This window comes from Labeo rohita, chromosome 8 (genome assembly GCF_022985175.1).
Source record: "Labeo rohita strain BAU-BD-2019 chromosome 8, IGBB_LRoh.1.0, whole genome shotgun sequence".
NCBI lineage: Eukaryota > Metazoa > Chordata > Actinopteri > Cypriniformes > Cyprinidae > Labeo > Labeo rohita.
This window is the reverse complement of record NC_066876.1, coordinates 13,429,938-13,448,688: the sequence shown is the minus strand read 5'-3', so window position 1 is coordinate 13,448,688 and position 18,751 is coordinate 13,429,938. Positions and strand designations below refer to the sequence as shown.

The following is an 18,751-nucleotide window of genomic DNA, read 5'->3' as shown; positions in this document are numbered from 1 at the left end:
TGTACCAACGTGATCTCATGATAATTCGTAAGTATTTTACGTAAAAAGTGGTTTTATAAAACGTACATTTACTTACATTTTTCCAGACACTAAAACATACAATACTGACGTATTTACAGCATTTAAACGTAAAATACTGACGTTGGCGACACCTAAAACGAATCCTTATAAATATTAAAACTGCGGTATTAATTTCATTATTACTTATTGTATATAAAAATATATAAAAATACTTGAGATCTATTTCCCTGCATATTTTGGTCAGTTCCGTTTATATAATTTTATATTAGCTAAAAAATGGGTAGGTTTGGGAGTAGGTTAAGGGGGCTAAAAATCTAAATCGCTCATTGATAAAATGATTTTAAAAAAGAAAAGGGTAAGGAGAGATGACTGACAGACCACGCTGGAGGATTTGCCCCTCAATCTTGTGCTCAGTGTCAAACATCCTTTACACAGCGTGCGCGCTAATCACGAAAGCAAAAGTGAAAGTAAACAGCGCAAAAGCAATTTTAATACCCTGCGTATTACTAGCACGAAAACTATACACAATATTAAAATGTTTCCGGGTGCGACCGGTAAGAAAAAAAAGACAAATTAAAATCTAGCTCAACCGAATATCGCTCAAATTTTGTGATTGGCTGTTAGGCTATGTAGTGTGGCTCCCTTGTTACTAGGGTTTAACTTAAAGATTAGACTAGGTTTGCTGAACTACAACTACATTTTAAAAACATAAATAAGACTTCGAATTTCATTCATTCATTCGTTTGTTTGTTTTTTTGGACCATTATTAACGACGAGCAAAAATCGATTTTCATGGTGACCAGTAGAGGGCTCTAAGAGCCGGGTTTTTGTGTGTTGGGGCAAAACATACTACATGTAATATGTATCTTTAAAATATTGAGAAATTGGGTTCCTTTAAATGTACATTATATGTTCACACAAGTTTAAATATTTGGCTTTTTTTTTTTAAATAATCTTTACAATAACATTTTAGAATAATAAATAATAATAAATTCAAACCAATTTTCCAGATTTCATTAAAACAAATTAAAATTGATTTACATCAATTACAGCTGAGGCATCATCACCAAAAAAAAAAAAAAATCCATTAATCTGTAAATAGTCAGAGCATTCAACATTAAATGCAACTGTATGAACACTTAAACACGCTTAACACTTAAAACCATCTGACACTAACAGAAGTCTGTGATGTATAGATTGATATGAACCGTCCATTTCATTTTTTACCAGTTTATTTATCCCATTTTTAAATAAGAGAGAAATACCAGACATTTAATACAGTAGTCTTAAAGCAAATTAGCATGTGATCTGTACATGACGGATGAACCTACAAGAAATATGGTATTGTTAGTGTGTCAGTATAATTATATCCATTTTTATTATTATTATTATTTTTTTCCCCTTTGGTTTATTGAACAAGCATGACAAGTATTGTTTAAACCCTTTAGAATAAAGATCTGTGAAGCTAATTTAGATTTTAGGAGACCAGTTTACACTAAAAAAAATTGTGGTTTAAAATTTTAAGTTTAGTCAACACAAATCTAAGCTGCCACTTAGTACATCTTAACATTTCAAGTTGACTAAACTTATTTAAATTGCCAAAATTTTAAAGCAGCCAGGTAACAAATTATTTTAAGTTGATTCAACAACTTTTTTTTACAGTGTAGGTTGGTTGAGCAAATTTCTGTTGTCCTAAATAAAAAAAACTTTTTAGCCTTTACATTCTATGTACACCATACTAACCTTATGCAGAAATGCAGTAACATTGATACAACATAATCTACTAGAGTGATTTCAAAATAAGTTGGAATAATATAACGTGTTATAACATGTTTCATATTTATCATATTTTACATTTTCAAAAGGAAGACGAGTACCAAACAATGTAAAATGCAGAACCATTTTAGATTACTGTTTTCAGAAAAGGAAGAGCATAACATCTATTTGACGTACAGTGGTTTTGCAATGCAAATGTATTTGGCATTTCTAACAGCACTAACAACAAATATGTCAGTGTTACTGTATCAGTGTAATCATATCCAGTTTTTCCCTTTGGCAATGCAAAAGACTCCAGTGGTGAGACCCAGCAGCCCAAGAGCCAGACCAACTCCACAAAATACAGATGGACCAATGCTGGGCTGCTTTATCTCTACAACTGAACACATAGACACAAACATTTGTGAAATTCATAGTGTGTTTTTAATGAGGATTAAATGTGAATAACAAATACAAACCCACCCCATGTTCTGGTTTGAGGTTGCTGAAGGGCTTTGTGCTCCACAGAACAGCTGTAAATGTCTCCTTCTTCTGGAATGAAGCTCAGTCGAGAAAATACATTCAGTGTCCCATCTTTGTTGGGGTAATATCTTGTGAGAGTTGATTCATCTGTCACATTCACATTGTTCTTGGTCCACAAGACTCTGACAGGTGGAGGGAAGAATCCAGAAACCAAACAAATCAGGGTGTTCCTGACATTTAATTTCACATCATTCCTGGTGTAAAGTGAAATCCAAGGAAGATCTGAAAGACATTTTAGTCCCTTGATTTTGAATTGACATAGTTAAATGTTTAATTCAAATGGGCTTTAGATAAAATAAAACTTACCAAGAGATTCAGATGCATTTAGAGAAAGTGTCCTGAAAAATGCTTCTTTGCAAAAAGTTGTTACTTCAATATAATTTGTGTTAATATTATCCAAGGGGTGTGAACTGAAGATAGGTTGCATTTGTACAAAGTCAGGTGCTACAAAAAACACTTTTCTCTCATTTAAGTCCATGTATGCAGCCACTTCATTATTAAAGGTGAAGAGAATTTCATTAGTACCTGCTGATTCACTGCACGATTCAATCACGCCATATTCAAAATAGTCTAGATTACAGAAGTAGAAGATGATTATGTAATAGCTCACAAAGAACATGAAATAAAATAACACTGTAAGCTTTAACATGAACGTATTACAAGTATTTATTTATTGTGCTACACTACAAAAGTATCCTTTGCCATTTAGACACATTTTTAAATCAAAGCTTTTACTTACTTTGGCCCTCAGTATATAGGAAATAGGTGATGAGAAATGTTATGCCGCAAAATGTTCTAAGCATGTTTGTTCACAGAAGTGATCTGACCAAAGAATGGTTGCATTCTTCTGCTTAACATTGTAATTCAGTGTGGTGCTGTGCTCAGTCATTAGAATAATATTTGGTTTAAAATATTCTGATTGGCAGGTGCTGACATTAAGAGTGTCATTATCATATCCAGTGCCCAGACCTATATATGCATAAAGCAAAAATACCCATCACAAATGCAAAAATGCAGTACAGACCTGCACTGTATCTGGCAATGTTAGTGTCTGCTTTATCTGAAACAGGTAAGATTAAATGCTTTTACAGTAAAATGCTTCTGTGTGTAAGTCATCTAGGATTCATTTGTATATTACATTTCTCCAGAATTCAATGCTGCAAAATTTTGTTTGCCTAAACATTTTTATTTTCTCTCTCTCTCTCTCTCTCTCTTTTAGTGCATGGACATTACGGATATGTCCAAATATTGTGTCATGCATCTGTCTCTCCACAAAATGTTGAGTTTACTTACTCAGTCAACTACAACAAGTTTGAGTATTTGAGATACAACAGTACTGAGAAAAAGGTTGTTGGTTACACTAAATTTGGAGAGAAATGGGCAGAGGACTATAATAATAACAAGATTATACTTGCACAGGGAGATCGTCTCATGCAACACTGCAGACTATTTAGAGAGTTAGTTGTCCCTTATGCTGAGGAAACAGGTAAAATAGTTCTACTTGTTCCTTCTTGTAAAAGTTTTCTACTAATTCTTAATATTAAATACATTAGATATTAACTTATGTCAGTTTGCAAAAAGCGCAAATAGTAATAGATGAAAATAGCAATTAAATTTCTTCGTTTCAATGTTAATTTATTAGTTTCACACCCTTGTATTTTGTTTGTTTGTTTTTTGTTTTGTTTTGGATTAACAGAAAGTCATCTAATTATTTTATTTGCACTTGTACAGTGAAACCAGAAGTCATTATCCGGTCAGACAGGGAAGCTAGAGAGAATGAGAAAGCTGTTCTGGTGTGCAGTGCCTATGATTTCTACCCCAAACCCATCAAAATAACATGGATGAGAGATGATATAGTGATGACAGCTGATATGACATCCACTGAGGAGCTGGCTGATGGAGACTGGCACTATCAGATCCATTCCCACCTGGAATACTTTCCCAAACCTGGAGAAAAGATCTCCTGTGTGGTGGAGCACGCCAGCTCTAATAAACCCATGATTTATCACTGGGGTAAGTGAGTTATGATAAAATTAAAATGTGTAAAATCATTTGGACATATTTATTATAAGAATTATTTTTAATTACAGATCCTTCTATGCCTGAGTCCGAAAGGTCTAAGATCATTCTTGGAGCTGTGGGGCTGTTGATGGGGTTTTTTATAGGGGTTGGTGGACTGATGTACTATAAGAGAAAACACACAGGTTGGTATTCATATTCCATGTTAGCGGTAAACCATTATGTAATGCATGTTACACAATTAGACTGCTTTTTCAAGTTACCAGTATAGTAAATCATTACTGTAAATTTACAGCTAAATATCTGAGGTACTTTTTCAAATAATGCAAGTTGCATCTCCTGTCCCCGTGTTGAGAGAACTTGCGAGTGAGGTGCAGAGGAAAAGGCACTTCCTTCAGCCTGAGGCGTATTAATTTCACTCTTTGTGTGAAAGGACCTTTACAGTTGGCAAATATATGGCAAACCCAGCTCAGACAACAAAAAGTAACGCAAAAGTACTGTAATGCATTATGTTCCACGTTACGCAATATTGTAATGCATTACTTTTAAAAGTAACTTTCCCAAACACTGTTTATATTGTATGATAAAGAATGAAGGTAGAGTAAGTGGGCTGGTGGTGTGATTAAAAAAATCCATGTCATTAATATTAAATGAGATGTTGGAAACGTTGTTGTTTTGTTGCTGTCTACAGGCTTTTACAGACTTCCAGCCTGTTTACTTCCTCTTCAAACAATGAACGACACTGAACAGCAGTAGGTCATAATATTCGAGTCTGCAACATCCCTCCACACCATCTGAGAGAACCGTGGTTCGAGGGCTGTGGGACAATTTTCAGACATCTGTCCCTTATCACTGTAAAAAACAATTTGTTGAGTCAACGTAAAATAATTTGTAACCTGGCTGCCTTCAAATTTTAGGTTCAGTCAACTCAAAAAAAAAAAAGTTTATTCAACTTGAAATGTTAAATTATACTAAGTGACAACTTAGATATTTGAGTTGAATCAGCTTAAAATGTTAAGGCAGCTGGGTTACTTACCCATCTGTTAAGTTTAGCAAACACAAATATCTAAGTTGTTACTTAGTAACTTAACATTTCAAGTTAAAGTCAAACTTTCAAGTCAAACTTATTTTAGTTGACTGAACTTAAAATTTTAAGGCAGCAGGGTAACATTATTTTAAGCTGACTTAACAAATTGGGTTTTTTTTTATTTTTTACAGTGACAGTGTTTCTCAACTCCTGGGAAATTTGTCTAATCTTGTTTCTTCAATTATACTGGCATTCATAGCATGCACTGGCAAGTTGTACTGTTTTTAATATTAAAAACCTGTTTATAAACACTGCAAAAAATAAATAAATGTTTCAAACAAATGTTGTAGTATTTTTTTATTCTGTATTTAAAATACATTTTACATTATCATAACTAGAACATTGTTTCAACTAGAAGTTGAAACAGCAAATATTGTAGAGTCAAATGAACTTAAAGCAATTCAACACTAGACGAGATTTAAAATCGTGAGTTGAAATGACTGGTGCTTTTAAGTTGATATAACTTAAAATTTTAATAATTTAAAACTTAAGTTTTTAAGTTGAAACAGGTAAAAAAATTTTTACAGTGTATATGTACACTTTTGAGCCTGTGGACTTTGAAAAAAAATCTTCTGAAACACACTTTTTCATATTTTTACTAGTTATATATTTTACATTTTCAAAAGGAAGAGGAATACCAGTCAATGTACAACACAGATCTTAGATTACTGTTTTGAAACAGGAAGAAAATAATGTGTATTTGAACTACGGACAGTTTTGCAATTAAAATGTATAAAGCATCTGTAACAGAACTAACAAATACGTTAATGTTACTGTATCTCTATAATTATATTCAGTTCCTTATATTTAGTTCCATCCCTGACAATGAAAAACACTCCAGTCCAGACCCAGCAGCCCAAAAGCCAGGCCAACTCTACAGAACACAGATGGACCAATGCTGGACTGCTTCATACAACTGCACACACAGACACACAAACATATTCATCATGTGTTTTTAAAGGAAATTAACTGTGAATAACAAATACAAACCCACCCCAGGTTCACAATTTTGTGACTTTTTTTTAAAACCTTGTGTATATAATTATAAATTATGAACAAATTATATTCTGGTCTTGTCTTCTTGGTTTTGAAGTTTCCCCTGCTCTAGTGGTCAATTTTGTCAATACAAATTAGTTTGAAAATGTATTTGTTGGTTTCACAGCTATAACTAGCAAGGGCTTACTGCCAATGCTAAGTGCACTTTTTTCCCTCACCATTTATTTTTACTTGGGAGTCTGTTTTTATCAGTTTTTATACAGAATGTTCCACAAGTTAACCATCAGAAGTCGCCCGTATTTGGTAGATTTCTAGAAGTACAGTCATGTGAAAAAGTTAGGACACCCTATTGAATTCCATGGTTTTCCGTATCAGGACATCATTAAAAAAAACTGGTCCTTGGCTGGTCTCAAAACTTAGAAAATAAAACCTCAGATGAACATCACCACATGACAAATTGCACCGTGTCATTATTTACTGAACAAAAACTAAGCCAAAATGGAAAAGCCATGTGTGACAAAGTTAGGACACCCTTATTGTTAACATTGGAATTAAGAGGGTAAATAACAGTCAAGCACTGCTGATCAAATACCTTTGATTAACTGATCATCAGCAGGTCTGATTGCCTCTGTTAAAGCATAAGCATATTGCCTCTGTAAAAGCAAAAGCATAACACAATGCCAAGGAGGTAAGACATCAGCAATCATCTTAGAGTTGCTGCCATCAATCTGAGAAGAGTAATACTGCCATTTTCAAACAATTTGAAGTTTATTCACAATTGGAAGACATTTAAAACAGACACCCCAAGATCAGACCGTGTAAATCTCAGAGAAATGGTAGACAACCCAAGAACTACACCTCAGACTTTAGGGCTTGTTTTGTAGCCACAGGACCTGGGCACCTCACAGTCATTGAGTTGGCCATGAACTCCTCTGTATATCAAAGTATTCTAGAGTCAAATGCGAGAGCATCTGTCGGACATCTAAAGTTGGGCCAAAATTGGGTCATGCAACAGGATCCCAAGCACACCAGCAAATCTACAACAGAACGGCTGAAAAGAATCAAGGTATTGCAACGGCCCAGTCCAAGTCCAGAGCTCATCCTGACTCAAATGCTATGGTGGGAGCTGTGCATAAGCAAATGCCCATAAACCTTAATAAACTGGAGCAACGTTGAAAAGAAGAGTGGTCCAAATTCCTCCAGAAACTGATAAAGTCTCACAGAAAATGAATGCATCAAGTTATAGCTGCTAAAAGTGGATCTACAGGCAATTGACTCATAGGGTGTCCTAACTTTGTCACACATGGCCTTTCCCTCTTGGCTGTATTTTTCTTAAATAAATAATGACACTGTGATATATCATGTGATGATGTTTATCTGAGGATTTATTTTCCAAATTTTAAGACCTGCCAAGGACCAGATAATTTTTTATTATGTCCTGATACAGAAAACCATGGAATTCAATAGGGCGTCATAACTTTTTCACATGACTGTATATGCAATGAGCAGCAGTGAAGACGAGTGTGCCTGAGTTTCCAGGGGTCTTTACAAATGGGACATTGAGCTACAGACTGTAAGATCTGAGCATTAAGAGAAAGAAAAAACTTTTAAAAAGGTCATCAGATGACCATTTTCCACAAGTTGATATGATTCATTAGCATCTACATGAGAAGTCTATAACATACTTTGCCTAAAAATTCTCAGTAGTAGTGTAAAAAAACACCCTTTTTACCTTGTCAAAATTAGCCCTTTTCAGAGCAACCTATTTTATGGCATTTGCCTTTAAATGCTAATGAGCTCTGCTCACCCCGCCCCTCTCTTATGTGTGCTGTTGAGCTGTTCTGTTTACTTTAGCCGCAAAACTTGCTAAATAGCACATTATTAGGAAAGCAAATATGCATAAAAAAACCCTTATAATCACTTCTGCTGTAGGTGAAGCTGCATCATTTGCATAAACATACACACCTTTAGGCAGATCAGGGATTTCCTTCGAAAACGAAAGTAACGTTAATCCTCTTTTTACAGTAAAATGAATAATGACAGTCAACTACTGAATCACATCACAATGCAATTGAACAGTGACATATCAGTGACAGATTACAGCTCATTATGGTTTGGTGAATTAAATTAGTGGTCACTGTTTCACAGCTTTGTTTGTCCCCTATTTTTGAAAGAAGTCTCTTATGTTCATGAAGGCTGTGTTCATTTGATTTAAACAGAAATAAAACAGTAATACTGTGACATATTATTTTTTATTTTAATATGTTTTAAAATGTAATTTATACATGTGATGCAAAGCTGAATTTTCAGCATCATTACTCCAGTTTTCAGTGTCACATGATCCTTCCAAAATCATTTTAGTAGTTCTGACATTCTGCTCAAGAAATATTTCTTATTATTATCAATGTTGAAAACAGTTGTGTTTGTGCATATTTTGTCATTTTAAATCTCAGTTTTTATGTGGTAAAATGTTCTCATGTTCATGTTTCTTAGTTTACTAGCACACATCATATCAGCTGGAAATCAATACATTACATGCTCTGAACCTCTGCAGACACTCAGCAACACTGAAGAGCAGTACAGGAACTTGTAACGCGCTGAGTCGAGGCTAAAGGATAGCTCGTTCAACTCGATTTGCGGCAGAAATCAGCCAAAACTGCACACAGGTCGCATTCCGCATATTGAGCTTTATTCTCCGGGCAACAGCGTTACTTATTAAAAGAAGACAACTTAAAGGAGCAACAGAAATTAAAAGTAAAACCATCGCACCCACACACAGGCGTTACTCGTGGCATATGGCTGCAGACAGTGCACAGAAAGGAGCCACAATATTTTCACTCGTTACAAGCATTAAGTAACAGCCTGAAAGACGACAAAACCCTCCGTGAAATATTAGGAGACAAAATATTGACAAAACAGAACCAGTTCAACTGCAATGCCAATATACACAAATGCTCATGCACAGTTTTAGATTTGACGGATTTAAGCACAGCGTTTGACACCATTAACCAAAACTTCCTTCTTGAATGTATGGTACTGTACTATAGTGATTTGCTCTTTACTTTGTGAATAGGACTTTTACTGAAAATTTGGGAATTTTTTCTTTATCACCTGTTCCGTTATTATATGGTGTGCCCCAGGGATCTATTTTGGGACAATTATTGTTTTATCTTTTTTATAATTCCTTTGGACTACATTGTTCAGAAATATAATATTGCATTTATCACTGTTGTGCTGACAGTTCCCAGTTTTACATTCTTAGCACTACTCTTTCAACTTATGTGATATAATGCTTTTGCAGCTTAATGAGAATAAAACAATTTTAGTTTTGATTTTAAGTTGTCCTGCCTCTTCATCCCCTGTTCTAGTGTGTGTTTATAATCCACAGTAGTTTTTGCAAAGCAAATTAGCATTCAATCTGTGCGTGATGACAGAACTAAAAACAAATATGGCATTTTTAGTGTGTCGGTATTATATCCATTTTTTTCCTTTGGCAAAGAAAAAGACTCCAGTGGCGAGACCCAGAAGCCCAAGAGCCAGACCAACTCCACAGAACACTGTTGGACCAATGCTGGGCTCATTAATCTCCACATCTGCACACACAGACACATATAATTGTAAAATTCATCATGTGTTTTTAATGAGGATTAAATGTGCATAATAAATACAAACCCACCCCATGTTCTGGTTTGAGGTTGTTGAAGGGCTTTGTGCTCCACAGAACAGCTGTAAATGTCTCCTTCATCTGGAATGAAGCTCAGTCGAGAAAATACATTCAGTGTCCTGTCTTTGTTGGGGTGATATCTGCTGAGAGTTGATTCATCTGTCACATTCACATTGTTCTTGGTCCACGAGACTCTGACAGGTGGAGGGTAGAATCCAGAAACCAGACAAATCAGGGTGTTCCTGACATTTAACTTCACATCGTTCCTTGGGTAAAGTGAAGTCAAAGGGGGCTCTGAAGGACGATTAAATTTCATCAGTGCATTTTAACCTTAAGTTTTATAATAACCACATGAAAACATCATCCTCTGTATTTGTAATGTATAGCCTATACCAAATGTTTGGCTATTTTAGATCCAAATTTTAATCCAAATCAGCTTTAGATTATGTCATGTTAGATAAGTAAAACAATGCCTTACCAAGAGGTTCAGGTACATGAAAGGAGAGTGTCCTGAAATATGTATCTTCGCACAAACGTGTTAATCCAGCGGAAGGGTCTTCATCAGTGGTGAATATCAAAAGCTCAGGGACAGGAGCTAACAGTATAACATTAGGTTCCATGACAATTTTCTTCTTTTCCAGGTCCATGTATGCAGCCACTTCATCTTCATAAGTGAAGAGTTTTTCATTACCTCCAGCTGATCCAGTGCATGATTCAATCATGCCAAATTCATGATAGTCTAAAGATTTCAGAAATTACAAGAGCTGTTACAAATCATTTGAAAAGGATTACATTAATCGTAACTAAAATGACAACACACGCTTTACCATGGAACTAACAGGGAAAAATCTAAATATCAATAAAAGATTTTAAGATTTTCATACAAAACTAGCAGAAAAGGTTTGTAACAAAGGTTTGTTTACTTACTTTGTCCCTCTGTATATAGCAAATAGGAAATGAAAATTGTTATTCCATAAAACATTTCAAGCATATTTGTTCACAGAAGTGCAGATAGAGCAGATGGATCCTACACCTACATACATTATAATTCAGTGTGGTGTTGTGGTCAGTCATGAACTAGATATTCTGGTTTGATATGAACTGAGTGGAAGATTGTGACAAGCCCACACACTATAACCTGTCAATGGGGTGGTGCCTTTCAAAAGGTACACTTCTATACTTTTAGGTTTTAATATGTACATAGGTATGTACATGTACATTTAAGGTATTAATATGGCCCTTTAGGTACAAAGGTACTGCCCCAGTGATAGCTTTCATACTTTTTTTACTGAGAGTGTACTATAGGGAATTTTTGCGCGTCTGAAAGAGTGCGTCTGAAATGTCACATTAGAAACTGGGTTTTTTTTGTTTGTTTGTTTGTTTGTTTTTAATCAAAATGAATTTCAGTAGTTTTTTTTTTTTTTTTTCTATCATAACTGAGACTGATATTCTACAATTTAACTACTTAACCTATAGAGGTCACTGTCACCTTAATTTTGACTGTGTCTCACATTATAGCTGTCATCTGTTTCTATACCACAGTAGAAGTGGATTTAAGGCTTTAGTTACACAAATAGGTCTATAACTGAAGAAAACTATCCATTAGCATTGACAGATGCTGAACACAGCAGAGCTTCTTCTTAGTACTTTGACTTTTTAGTAGGGGAGAGTGGGGTAAGATTAGCCCTTTTTTACTTATGCACTCCTCAAAATAAGGGAAAATGAGGCAGATGTACAATGAAAGTATATATCTGAAGTTATTTCAGGATGTTTCCTATCATTTTAAATTATTTGTATCTATGACAAAGAGTTCTGATAATATGGCTTCTTATTAAAAAAACAAAAAACAAAAAGTGTTCCTGTGGCTCAATTTGTTGACCCAAGTCAGTGGGTAAGATGAACCATCTAGGTTTAAACTTTTTTTGCATTTCTGAAACAGTATGTTGAACACCAAAGTTTTAACGTTCCTAAAAAAAGACTAAACAAAGTGTTTGTTGAGTAAAATTAAATAAAAACTGAACTAGAATGAAGGAATAAATGTCACTGAAACTAAATAACATTTTAGTCAAAAAAAGATTCTTGGCATAGTAGCTTTTCTGCAATGTTGAACAGGTCATTAGGGACTATAGGTGAAAAGATATATATAAACCAGTTGTGTAATATCCGATACAAGTTTATACTTGAAATATTTAACTTAACTTCAGTGCCTTATAGTGGGGTAAGTTAAAGTGGTGGCTCAAAGTGGTGGGGAACTAGCTAGCTTACCAATTCAGGCTAATATTTATCTAAATGAGTTGCATGGTTTTATATGTTTCTAAATCGACTATATGCATCTTTTTTTAAGTAAATGGGTGCCTTCTACTCCTCCCATGTGTCTCTCCTTTTCACAGAAATGATGTGTGACTCCAAAATACATGACAGTGAAAGTGTACAGTTGCCAAGATACAGGGGGTGGGTCAACTTACCCACTGGCTCAACTTACCCCACTGTCCCCTACTTAGTACTTTAAAACTGTGGATTTAAATGGTTGCTACTTGACTAATGATCTCCACACATACAGTAGATGATAACCATTTGTCTTAGCCTACGTGCTTACATATTATAATTTCCTTAAAAAATGTCAAGACCTACATTCATGCCTGTACAGATAAGATATAGATTAGGCATTGAAATGGTTGGTAAACTTTATTTTTGACATATATTTTGCAATGCAAATGCACATGTCATCTGTGCACGACAACAGAACTAACAGCAATGTTATTGTTACTGTATATACAATTATATTAATGTTTCCCTTTCCTAATAAAAACTGCTCCAGTGGCCAAACCCAGCTGCCCAATAGCCAGACCAGCTCCATGTACTGTACAAAAATAAATGTATTTATACAGTAATGCTGAAGCAGTGACTATGCTGGGCAAACTCCATACAGTATATATAATTCTTGGTTGATTGGCAAGATGATGTGATTCCTATTTCGTTACAATGGGAAGTAGGGTTGCAAAGGGGTGGAAATTTTATGCTTAAAGTTTCTGAAAATGTACAAAAACTACCCAAAGGTTTCTAGAAAAATCCTATAAAGTTTTCAAAAATTCTGGAAAGTTTCTAAAAATGTTCTGCCCCTTTGCAACCCTTATGGCAAGCAGACATTATAACCATTCACTGTCACATATTTACAGAATATACATGTATGTCTGACCAATTTTAATAACTGAATGGATCATTTAGCATGTGATGGCTCACACAATGAAAGAATGTTTAGATCAACAAGCCATGTTCGTTTAGTTAATGTGCAAACTGTACAAACTGATCATTAATAAAGTTCATGTTAAAACACATCCTTGATTCAAGAGCGGAACATGTTGTTGTTGTTTTGTTTTGTTTTTTGGCCTCAAGAACAAAAATGTTCAACAAAATGTTTCAATTATGTTTGTTCACAGAAGTGAATTTAACCATAGAGCATTTGGATTCTTACACCTACATTACAGTTTAGTGTGGTGCTGTGGTCAGTCATGAACTGGATATTCTGGTTTGATATGAACTGAGTAGCTCAGGGGTGTGTATTGCCTTGACATCACGGGGTGAAATGATCATAATCAGGCATGTAATGTTACTGTGGCCACACTGTAATGCAAAAATGCAGTACAATCTCATGGCAGTGGTTTTGTCTGCTTTATTTGAAACAGGTAAGATGTTTTTTCCTACAAAATACCTTTGTGTTCAGGTGATTTAGAATTCTCAAAATTAATTATTGCAGTAATCTTGTTGACAACCAAACAAATGTCAAAGTGAATTGTGATGTCATTTTTGAATGATTTCCTAACTACTGTAATACTATAGCAGATTCATCAAATCACAAAATGAGCAAATTCTGAACCACTATGTCTCTTTCTGACAAATTTATAAAAATAAAAAATTTTGTTTTTATGAATATTAAAAAGAAAAAAGAAAAATATTAAATTGTGCTGCAGTTTAATTATTTGTTAACCAATCTTTGTATTTTATGTTAAAATCGTATTTACCTTATCTCTGCTTCTTCTTCTTTAGTGCATGGACATTACGGATATGTTGAAGTTCAATGTCGAGTACCTGACTCTAAACAACACATTGAATTTATCTTCTCGGCCACCTACAACATGATTGAATATCTGAGATACAACAGTAGTGAGAGCAAGATTGTTGGCTATACTGAATTTGGGAAGAAACTGGCAGAGGACTATAATAAAAACAATATTTTACTTGCACAATCAGAATTTGTGCTGAACGAGTGCAAAAGATTTGGAGAGTTTATTGTCCCTATTTCAGGGACTACAGGTGAAAAACATTTCCTTATTTACTATACATACAGTGCATATTTACATTAAAGGGGTCCTATTATGCTCTTTTTCAAAGTCTTGATTTTGTTTTGGGGGTGTGCTAGAACATGCTCTTATGCTTGGTGGTTTGAAAAACGCATTATTTTTCACATACTCTACATTATTACAATACCTTTCTCCCCAGCCTGGCACAAATAACTCGATTAGTTCTGGGTTTAATGAAGGCCAGCCTTTCCAAAAAAAGGAAATGTGTTATGATTGGTTAGCTGTCCCAGTGCATTACGATTGGCGAACAGCTTAGATGGTGTTTCAGGACTGCCACACCCTTTGTCAAAGCAGTTAGCGCAAGCTAGATTAATAGTGAATCTTCCGATTTAAAACGGATATTTTTCTTACAAAAACGCATCAATTCGCTACAGGAGACCCCTGGGAGCCGTGTGAGGCACTTTTTATTATGAATGGATGCACTTTATTAGATTTTATTACACTCCGGTTGCGTTCGTCTGAAAGAAGGAAGTCTTATAACTGCATAGAGGGTGAGTAAATAATACGCTACAGTAGTGTTGAGTCCCATCCTCAGCCTACGAGATCGCAGATACATGATATTATCGTGCTAATTTATTTAATTATTTTACGTACCTAGTTTCATTGGCCGAAACCAGCTCCAGCAAAAGGCTAAAAGCAACCTAACATCAAAAAGCATCATCACAATCAGCCTAACCTATTCTAGTGCAAGTTTATGCATTTTAAAAAACACTTGTGTTATAAGTGAAGCTATCTACACTGTATGATGAATAAATCTCTTACCACACACTGCACATGTCTGCGACACGTTACGGCTCTGACGCGGCAACAGGAGCAGATTGCGGATTTGTCTTGTGTTTTGACTACCTGGACTGCACAAGTCTGCAGCGCGTTACAGCTCTGAAGTGGCCACTCTAGTCAATGCTTGTGTTTATACCCACCGTGCTGCGGCTCACTGAAGCGGCTCTCCACCCTGCATTGCTAAAGTTTGGCTAATACCCCACCTTGTGCCTACACACACCCCAACAACTCAAATTTCCGTAGGTGGGATTTAATTTAATGCAGTGTTCAAATTGAGGGGTGGCTGGGGGGGTCCCGGAAAAATATACTTGGGGGGTCCCCTGGTTTTTCAATAAAAACTCTAATACTTAAAACATGAAACTAGTGAAAATAAAATGAAAAGATTCAATTGCTGTATTAAATTTAAACTTGCTCATGTTAAATCATATTTTATTTTTTTACGCGTTTTTACAGCCTTGCGCATTATAACCAATCACACAAGACTCTGTTGAGTTTAGAATGCAGCGGCCAATAAGAGGCATTCAGAATAGTCATTGCTGAAACCTGGAGTTTCCCAAAATTCAGGATATGGGTGCAGAAAATGTATATTCATATAATTTCATAGTTAATCAATATTTATTTCATAGTCTTATTATTCTAAGTGACTTTATTGATTAAATATAAGAATTTGACACAAAAGATAATGCCCATAAAAGGTAAAAATCACTTTAAACTTGATTTGAGTTTTCAAACTTGAGTTTAAAAATATTAATTTCCTCGGCTAGATATTTATTTAATAAAATAAGCTTTTATCTTAAAGGGGTCATCGGATGCTAAGTTCACTTTTACATGTTGTTTGAACATTAATGTGTGTTGGCAGTGTATGTACAAATCTACCCTATAATGATAAAAATCCATGCAGCGGTTTTTAATTAATCTGTAAAAACAATACTCCCTTTTTCAAATCGAGCCGCTCTCACGATAGTTGATTGACATGAGCTCTTACCTCAGACCAGCTGTCACAGTCCAGTAACTTTCCTTGCTTCCATGCTGAAGCAGGGATGTAAGTTAGACAAGAATATCTCCGATTGAGCGATTGAGGTGTTGTGTTGCTGGATGTAATAACGAACATAGTGGTCGTCATTTACTCCCGACATGTGAGCCGCTGAAGATGCAGTGGATTACGTTTGTTTGTGAAGGGAATGCACCTCCCGATCTACATATATCCGTCTATGTTCGCGTAAATCATTCATGATCCATTTTCACTTACAGCAGAAGTGTGTATAAGCATTTTTTTATGAATCTTTGCGATTGCCTTTCCTTTTAACGTGGTAGTTAGAAAGTTTAGCGGCTAAATGCAGCTAAAGTAAACAAGATCGTCATTGCACAAAAAGGAGAGAGGGGCGGGGTGAGCAGAGCTCATTTGCATTTAAAGGAACAACCCCTTAGAATGAGATGATTTTTGCAGAGCTAATTTTGACAAGGTAAAAAGGGTGTTGTTTTACAAAACCATTGAGAATTTTTAATTAAAGTATATTAGAGACTTTTCATTAAGACCCTAAAGAATCATATCAACTTGTGGAAAATGGGCATCCAATGATCCCTTTAACATAAGGTTTTCTCAGTGATACCAAGGACAAGACAAAAATGTGAATCATATTTATATCTGGGGTCTGGTTAGGGGGACCCCCCAAGAGCTTTGACACAATTCGAACACTGAATTAATGATATTCTAATGGACTGTGTTGTGACATCATTGCATGCGGAAAAAAACGCTGTAGTCCAAAGGAGCCGTTCGTTGCAGTTCTTGGAAAGAGATTTTTTAAAAACTAAATATTTCCCTTTGGAGTGGACTTTGAGATTTGTAACTTTCAGTGTTGGGGAGTAACTAGTTACATGTAACGGAATTACGTAATTTAATTACAATATAAATGTAATTGTAATTAGTTACAGTTACTGAGAAAAAATGTGTAATTAAATTACAGTTACTTTCAAAAAATGCCAATGATTACAAAGGGGATTACATCTGAATTTTTTCACACACCCACCCCCACATAAATTGCATTGACTGCTCTAAAATGAGACACCAGTGTTTCAGGAGTTTAGGACACAGAATAGGACACATGCTTATTCGATAACTGTTTTATTTTCTATTTGGGTTTATGCATAAACTTTAGAAGTAAAAAGTTACATTACTTTAATAAAGTAATTGAAAAGTTACACTACTTATGCCCAAAGATACACACCACACACTGACTAAAATTCAAAAAGTGAAAAAGCATAATAGCACCCCTTTAAAAACAAAACATATTAATTTATTAGTTTCAGAACTTTGTGTGTTCTGTGTTTTGGTTTGATATAAAGAAGACATCACATCGAACTCTTTCCACTTTTACAGTACCACCAGACGTCGTTATCCAATTGGATAATGTGAATCATAAGCCTATTCTGGTGTGCAGTGCTTATGACTTCTATCCCAAACACATTAGACTGACATGGATTAGAGATGATAAAGTGATTCCAGCTGATGTGACGTCCACTGAGGAGCAGAATAATGGAGACTGGTTTTATCAGGTCCACTCCTACCTGGAATACTTCCCTAAACCTGGAGAGAAGATCTCCTGTGTGGTGGAGCACGCCAGCTCCAATAAACCCATGATATATCATTGGGGTAAGAAGAGTTATGATGAAATTATAAGGTGAATCTAATATCATAAGATTCAGTTTGTTGCCTCACTGGGCATATTTTAAGAACTTTCATTTTACAGATCCTTCTCTTCCTGAGTCTGAAAGGTCTAAAATCATTCTTGGGGCTGTGGGGCTGTCAATGGGGGTCTTTATGGCAGCTGGAGGCTTGATTTACTACAAACGAAAACAAACAGGTTGGTATTTACAGTACAGCATGAAGACAGATTTGGTGAGCTTATAGTGTGATTTAAAAAATCCTTGTCATTAGCTGAGATGCTGGAAATGTTGTTTTGCTGCTTTCTGCAGGATTTTTCAGACTTCCAGTTTGCATACTTCCAATGCAAACAGTGAACGAGACTGAACAGCAGTAGGCCATAACATGGGACTGCCCCATCTCTCCATATTACCATTCGAGAGGACCATTGATTGAAGCCTGTATGACACGGTTGTGAGCGCTCTACAGTCAGGCTCAGAGCCGCTTTTCAAAGGGTCTGATTGTAAAACTTCTATATTCCTGGGCCTATTAATTAAATATTCTTTACATTAATTAGATATGACCAGCCAAACATGTTAAATAAATGCTTCCTACACACTGTTTGAGTGGACAGGTCTTTATTTAAATTATGAGCTAATTATATTTCTGTTCTTGACTTTTTTGTTTTGAAGATTCCTCTGGTCTATGTCAAGACTTCACAGCTTTTACTAGCGAAGGCTTGCTGTAGATGCTAAGTACACCATTTATTTGACTCATGAAACAGGTTTAATCGACGTTTTGAGACTGATGTTCCACAAGTTAACCACCAGAGGTCACTGTCACCCATATTTTGACTCTTACCCATTATAACGTTCATAATTAATTCA

General features: G+C 35.3%; 4 protein-coding genes across 4 annotated transcripts; 2 read left to right on the top strand and 2 right to left on the bottom strand.

Annotated features, from left to right (window-relative positions):
• Positions 1 to 1,345: 1,345 nt before the first annotated feature.
• LOC127170209 (H-2 class II histocompatibility antigen, A-U alpha chain-like) lies at positions 1,346 to 3,141 on the bottom strand. The gene is made up of 4 exons (XM_051118045.1): positions 3,059 to 3,141; positions 2,626 to 2,889; positions 2,260 to 2,541; positions 1,346 to 2,176 (listed from the first exon to the last, which is right to left on the bottom strand). Exons 1-4 carry the CDS (start codon positions 3,120 to 3,122, stop codon positions 2,055 to 2,057), a joined length of 732 nt encoding a protein of 243 aa, XP_050974002.1. The 5' UTR covers positions 3,123 to 3,141; the 3' UTR covers positions 1,346 to 2,054.
• Positions 3,142 to 3,338: 197 nt separating this feature from the next.
• Positions 3,339 to 5,460, top strand: LOC127170208 (rano class II histocompatibility antigen, A beta chain-like). The gene is made up of 5 exons (XM_051118044.1): positions 3,339 to 3,388; positions 3,539 to 3,805; positions 4,051 to 4,332; positions 4,410 to 4,523; positions 5,030 to 5,460. Exons 1-5 carry the CDS (start codon positions 3,361 to 3,363, stop codon positions 5,092 to 5,094), a joined length of 756 nt encoding a protein of 251 aa, XP_050974001.1. The 5' UTR covers positions 3,339 to 3,360; the 3' UTR covers positions 5,095 to 5,460.
• A 3,285-nt stretch (positions 5,461 to 8,745) lies between these two features.
• Positions 8,746 to 11,168, bottom strand: LOC127170210 (H-2 class II histocompatibility antigen, A-Q alpha chain-like). The gene is made up of 4 exons (XM_051118046.1): positions 11,013 to 11,168; positions 10,564 to 10,824; positions 10,098 to 10,379; positions 8,746 to 10,014 (listed from the first exon to the last, which is right to left on the bottom strand). Exons 1-4 carry the CDS (start codon positions 11,074 to 11,076, stop codon positions 9,893 to 9,895), a joined length of 729 nt encoding a protein of 242 aa, XP_050974003.1. The 5' UTR covers positions 11,077 to 11,168; the 3' UTR covers positions 8,746 to 9,892.
• Positions 11,169 to 13,685: 2,517 nt separating this feature from the next.
• Positions 13,686 to 18,450, top strand: LOC127170207 (rano class II histocompatibility antigen, A beta chain-like). Its single transcript, XM_051118043.1, has 5 exons — positions 13,686 to 13,768; positions 14,130 to 14,396; positions 17,601 to 17,873; positions 17,971 to 18,084; positions 18,197 to 18,450. Exons 1-5 carry the CDS (start codon positions 13,690 to 13,692, stop codon positions 18,259 to 18,261), a joined length of 798 nt encoding a protein of 265 aa, XP_050974000.1. The 5' UTR covers positions 13,686 to 13,689; the 3' UTR covers positions 18,262 to 18,450.
• Positions 18,451 to 18,751: the final 301 nt, after the last annotated feature.

Bases quoted from the DNA above. Each gene is read 5' to 3' on its own strand.
- LOC127170207 (XM_051118043.1), top strand. From the start codon at position 13,690: ATGTTACTGTGGCCACACTGTAATGCAAAAATGCAGTACAATCTCATG. The intron at 14,397-17,600 runs GTGAAAAACATT...CCACTTTTACAG, and splicing joins CCCTATTTCAGGGACTACAG to TACCACCAGACGTCGTTATC. The intron at 18,085-18,196 runs GTTGGTATTTAC...TGCTTTCTGCAG, and splicing joins CTACAAACGAAAACAAACAG to GATTTTTCAGACTTCCAGTT.
- LOC127170208 (XM_051118044.1), top strand. From the start codon at position 3,361: ATGTTAGTGTCTGCTTTATCTGAAACAG. The intron at 3,389-3,538 runs GTAAGATTAAAT...TCTCTCTTTTAG, and splicing joins GTCTGCTTTATCTGAAACAG to TGCATGGACATTACGGATAT. The intron at 4,333-4,409 runs GTAAGTGAGTTA...TTTTAATTACAG, and splicing joins ACCCATGATTTATCACTGGG to ATCCTTCTATGCCTGAGTCC.
- LOC127170210 (XM_051118046.1), bottom strand. From the start codon at position 11,076: ATGCTTGAAATGTTTTATGGAATAACAATTTTCATTTCCTATTTGCTA. The intron at 10,380-10,563 runs GTAAGGCATTGT...ATCGTCCTTCAG, and splicing joins TCATGTACCTGAACCTCTTG to AGCCCCCTTTGACTTCACTT. The intron at 10,015-10,097 runs GTGGGTTTGTAT...CTGTGTGTGCAG, and splicing joins ACCTCAAACCAGAACATGGG to ATGTGGAGATTAATGAGCCC.
- LOC127170209 (XM_051118045.1), bottom strand. From the start codon at position 3,122: ATGCTTAGAACATTTTGCGGCATAACATTTCTCATCACCTATTTCCTA. The intron at 2,542-2,625 runs GTAAGTTTTATT...AATGTCTTTCAG, and splicing joins AAATGCATCTGAATCTCTTG to ATCTTCCTTGGATTTCACTT. The intron at 2,177-2,259 runs GTGGGTTTGTAT...CTATGTGTTCAG, and splicing joins ACCTCAAACCAGAACATGGG to TTGTAGAGATAAAGCAGCCC.